The sequence below is a fragment of the Cydia fagiglandana genome, chromosome 21 (assembly GCF_963556715.1).
Source record: "Cydia fagiglandana chromosome 21, ilCydFagi1.1, whole genome shotgun sequence".
Classification (NCBI taxonomy): domain Eukaryota; kingdom Metazoa; phylum Arthropoda; class Insecta; order Lepidoptera; family Tortricidae; genus Cydia; species Cydia fagiglandana.
The window spans coordinates 5,392,979-5,398,096 of NC_085952.1; the positions used below are offsets into that span (position 1 = coordinate 5,392,979).

The 5,118-nt window shown below is 36.2% G+C and overlaps 2 protein-coding genes across 2 annotated transcripts; one reads left to right on the top strand and one right to left on the bottom strand.

The window, feature by feature from the left end:
* Positions 1-705: 705 nt before the first annotated feature.
* LOC134675235 (exosome complex component CSL4) lies at positions 706-2,333 on the bottom strand. Its single transcript, XM_063533451.1, has 3 exons — positions 1,981-2,333; positions 1,553-1,801; positions 706-974 (listed from the first exon to the last, which is right to left on the bottom strand). The coding sequence occupies exons 1-3, from the start codon at positions 2,152-2,154 to the stop codon at positions 723-725; spliced, it is 675 nt and encodes a 224-aa protein (XP_063389521.1). The 5' UTR covers positions 2,155-2,333; the 3' UTR covers positions 706-722.
* A 356-nt stretch (positions 2,334-2,689) lies between these two features.
* On the top strand, positions 2,690-4,938 carry LOC134675369 (coatomer subunit alpha-like). Its single transcript, XM_063533581.1, has 4 exons — positions 2,690-3,027; positions 4,092-4,208; positions 4,631-4,867; positions 4,924-4,938. The coding sequence occupies exons 1-4, from the start codon at positions 2,800-2,802 to the stop codon at positions 4,936-4,938; spliced, it is 597 nt and encodes a 198-aa protein (XP_063389651.1). The 5' UTR covers positions 2,690-2,799.
* Positions 4,939-5,118: the final 180 nt, after the last annotated feature.

Sequence of the window (5,118 nt, forward strand, 5' to 3'; positions counted from 1 at the left end):
ACTACAAGTACCACGCGTTCAAAATCACGCTGTCAATAGTTGTTGACTTTTTGATTACAACACAAACAAAACTATTACATCAAATATTAAAGTATATTGAACAATTCATTAATAATATTTCAATTTCAATAAGAAACTATAGTTTTATAGCATTTTTATCAAAAAACATTCACATAAATCGAGATTTTGTATAAGAATAATGACGAGCTAAAGGTTTCTGAACGTCAAACATGTGATTGATTGACAGCTTCGTTCAGTAACCTGAACAGATTTCGCTCGGTAACGTATTATATTCTTTGGTAACGTGACGTGTAATCGCTATTTACCTCTTTCTACGACACATGTTAGAAAGAGAGGCAAACAGTTATTATAGGTCTATTACAAAACTTTTATAGAACGTAACTTTTACTGTGCAATAAATATCAGCAAAGATAATAAATTTTTAGTAACACGGAAGCACTGTTGCGGATTACGGTGTCCACTAAAAGTTAGTAGTATCTAAATATGTGACGTTCCTCGAAAAAGGTACCTTATGGTGGCCGGCGCATACGTCGCGAGCGGCGTTAATAATAGCGTAAGTGCCAACCGCTATAAGGTACCTTTACCCGTGGGACGACACATATGATTTCTCGTACATATTCAAACTTGGTTGAAGCACATCTTAATTCATAGCAATCATAGCCTATTTAGTATTAAAACAAGCAATATACTAAACTATTTTATTAGTCGTCTTTTACTTCAACTACTTCCTTCTTAACTTTAGCAGGGAACAAATTTTGGTTCATAATGTTGTCCGGGATGACTCTGGCGACTTTCCTCGGTTCCTTGACCAGTGTTTTAGGACACTGCATCTCTGACCAGCTGATGGGCACCATTCCAACGCCTTGTGGGGATCCCTCGGCTGTTGCTATGACGACGCCCAGCTCGTTCTCAGCTGTTGATATGTGGTACCAGTGGATTTCTGTCATTGGCAGCTGAGAGTGGTGTTGAGGAACTGGTATTTAAAAAAAAAAATTTTATTTGCCTCAAGCAAGACACTTTTAGGCTTGAATAACATTACCATCAAAATGGCCTCTAGATTTTGTGATAAAAAAATCTTAATACCCATTGCCATTGCCCATGTTATAAATACAAGTCATACAGACACTGAATTGAGAATATGCACTTCAAAGTTAAGCCATTGTTTTAATATTAGGATGCCCTGATAATGAAATATTAATAATCTTCCCACTTTCCTAGTCTTTTATTATTTCTAATTATTGTACCTACAGTTCGTTTTTTTAGCATTAGAAAGAACTTGCAAGAAGGTAAGCGATCTTGACATGTCTTTTAATAGAAAAATGCTTTTTAAAAATCAAAAACTATGTGTTACTTATGAAAGCAGAAGAATATAAATGATTCATAATTGTTACCTATTAGCCGTAACTTATTTCTAAAATGTGTTTTTTAATTAAAAGACGCATCAAGATTGTTTACCTTATTTCTAATGCTAAAAAAAATGAACTACTTATAGTGCTTACTACTATATTTAGATTTATTAAAAAAAGGATACAACTCTAGCCAATATCACATCTCCTGGCCGAAAACATTTGTAAGGATCAATTCTGTCCTTATCAGTACTCTTGATGTCTTCCTTCTTCAAAATGCCCCTGTACGGTCTCACCAGAACTGATGGACCAACGCACAGGATGATGCATTGCACCATTCGGGAATTAACCACTGTTACTTTAGCTGTGACTATATCACCAGCTTTTGGCAGAATGCTTGGTGTTCTTGGACTTTCTACAGATATGACTTTGACCTAAAAAAAAAGATCACTGGTAATAAATATAGTCTGTCAAGCCATTTCCGTCAGTAGTTTTTTTTTAAGTAGGTGCCATAGAAGTTGTTTGACCGGCTATATATGATGGATCTTATGGACCTAAAGAAAATGTTTCTGATGCTGTATAGGTTTTTGCTAAACAGAAATGATTTGATTACCTTATTTTTCTCATCATCTTCAATTTTTAAGACTCCAGTCAATGTGGAATAAATGTAACCTTTAAGTTCATATGTTCCGGGTCCAGCGATGTGCTCTTTGTCGGCCAAACTCAGTCTCATACCGGGAATACATATTTGCCCAATTTCCTTCAAATCTTCTTGACTCACATTCATGTTTGGTTGAGGTTATGTTATGGTTCTCAAAATTGTCGATAACTATCTCAAAGTAAATTATAACAATTTTGCTTTAATGGCAGTTTTCTTACTGAGAAATACAATGAGTATTAGGACAAAAGCAATACAATAAATACGAACAAATAAACTATTTGCAAAAACCACCACTACGCAAACTTTGTTGACATTTAATTTTTTTTAATACATTGCCTGTGATGCTAATTACACAAATTTCATTTAAATCTCTTTAGTAATGCCGCCAGCATCCTTGGTGCAATGCCTCAGGGACCTATTTTAGATTTAAGCTAGTTATTAATTTCGTTTAGTTGTACCACTGTATATATTGAATAGATCTGTAAAGATCTCTATCTCTATCTCTATCTCTATATATTGTATGTAAATAAATGATTTAAGACTTTAGTATTATACGTTTATGACATTAACTTTATTAGCATCTACCATAATTTTGCGTTCGGATACTTTGTTTAAAGCACGACTGATTGAAAAACCGGTAATTATATTTTACCGATTCGCATTGCACATCCCTGTTTGGACGTGTCACGTCAGCCGGTTTGACATGTCGATCGTTTGTATCTTTCCGTAAGAGTCTAATTTAACTAAATATCTCTATAATTTCGCGTGAAAATGCTGACAAAATTCGAGACAAAGTCGGCGAGGGTTAAAGGCATATCATTTCATGCCAAACGACCATGGGTTTTGGCCAGTTTGCACAATGGGGTGATTCAGCTGTGGGATTATCGTATGTGTACATTGCTGGAGAAATTTGATGAACACGACGGTCCTGTACGTGGCATTTGCTTCCACATCCAACAGCCCCTATTTGTGTCCGGTGGAGATGACTATAAAATCAAGGTAAGGCCTTTTAATGCTGACAGGAAGTGTCTGGTATTGGTTGAATATCTACAACATGTTTTTTGATATAGTGCCACAGAATAATTAATAGGACTACCGTACAGAAAGGAAACTTCCTACAAAAACGAAGTTCGACAGCGGTTCAGGGTCGAATCATGCTGTCTCTTTCTAATCAAAAATTGTCAAAAATCAAGTGATTATCTTATCTGTAGTCGTGCACGCAAAAGGAAGTCAAGTGGTGCCAACCCTAATAATTGCTCGGAGTAATGCTGAGCCGAGCGGAGCCGAGTTTGACCGAAGTCAGGAGTTTTGCACTCCTGACAGTGCATTGCGACTGTTTTCGGTGACACAGACTTTAGAAGATTTTATTATGTTCAGGTTCCTGGACTATATTCAGCAATTAGATTAAAATTGATATATTATTTTGGCAGCAGTTAAGTATGTTCCCATATGAATATAAGAATGAAATGTTAACTTTACGGTCCACATCAGTGTTGCCTTATCTTAACCTGAATAATCATTACTTATCAGTAACTTAACATTTTAACTTTTCTGTATATTTTGTGAAATAAATATTTTGGGTGATATTCTTCTAACAAGGACATACTTTTTATTGAATACTTAATTCATTTAAAATAAGTTTGATTTTGTATATATTGTTCTATTATTTATATATATTTGTTCTATTATATTGTACAATAAATTGCTGAATTTATTCTGTGGAAGGAAAGTTATAGCATACCTTATCAACATCACCCTGTCTCTTATCAGAAATTAAATCAGGAAGTGTAATGAGTGCTTAACTAAGTTTAGTTTGATGTAATCATCATGAAACTTTATTTATAATTTTATTTACTTTCTTTTTTGGTAACCTATTCTTGATTCTGGAATTCTGGATATTGAGGAGAGCTATCACTTACCTGAATCTGAAGGGAAATTGAAATCATCATGCATTACTTTTTATTTCTTATAAGATACCATTGCATGCCTTGCATGTGTATTTTTAATGTGTGTTTAAATATGCCATTATTCATCAATCCTAAAATACTGATTTACTCATTCAGGTGTGGAACTACAAGCAAAGGCGCTGCCTTTTCACGCTGCTGGGACATTTGGACTACATCCGCACCACATGCTTCCACCACGAGTATCCGTGGATCCTTAGTGCATCAGATGACCAGGTTAGTTATAAAATAATAAAAAGCCTTTTACCAGGTTAGTTAAATACTCAAAAAAATAAGAAAAAGGGTTGGTAAATAAATACATTCAGTTACAGTCTTCTAGCAGTAAAACACTTAATTGTACAAAAAACATAAAAATAAAACACATCATTAGTACAAAGGTGAACTGATTATTATTTAATCTCTTCCAGTTAACCTCTTGTTTGTTTGGAATTCTGCTTTTACGAAAAGACGGTAGTTTTATAGACAGACACACATTTTCACTATTAATTATTATTTCTATTTCTATTTCTATTTTTAATTAAGGTTAACTCACAGTGATTGGCCTATTTTGTATACCTTAAATCGTCCTCAATAAGGGCCAATTATGATGACCATGTAGATCAATAATTTCTAACTGCTTTTGTACTTTTTCCCACCAGACAATCAGGATATGGAACTGGCAGTCCCGCCAATGCATCAGCGTCCTCACCGGACACAACCACTACGTGATGTGCGCTCAGTTCCACCCGACGGACGACCTGATCGTGTCCGCGTCTCTGGACCAGTCCGTCCGGGTGTGGGACTTCAGCGGGCTGCGGAAGAAGAATGTGGCTCCGGGGCCGGCTGGTTTGGCTGAGCATCTTAGGAACCCGCAGGCCACTGATCTGTTTGGACAAGTAAGTTCTTCATGTGTTAGGCCAGTCTGTCCATCTACACAACTATGTCAGGTCAGTTATCTGACAGATGATTGGATTGTTACATCTCTGGACCAGTCCGTTCGTGTGTGGGACTTCAGCCAGCTACGGAAGAAGAATGTGGCTCCGGGGCCGGCTGGTTTGGCTGAGCATCTTAGGAACCCGCAGGCCACTGATCTGTTTGGACAAGTAAGTTCTTCAAGTGTTAGGCCAGTCTGTTCATCTACACAACT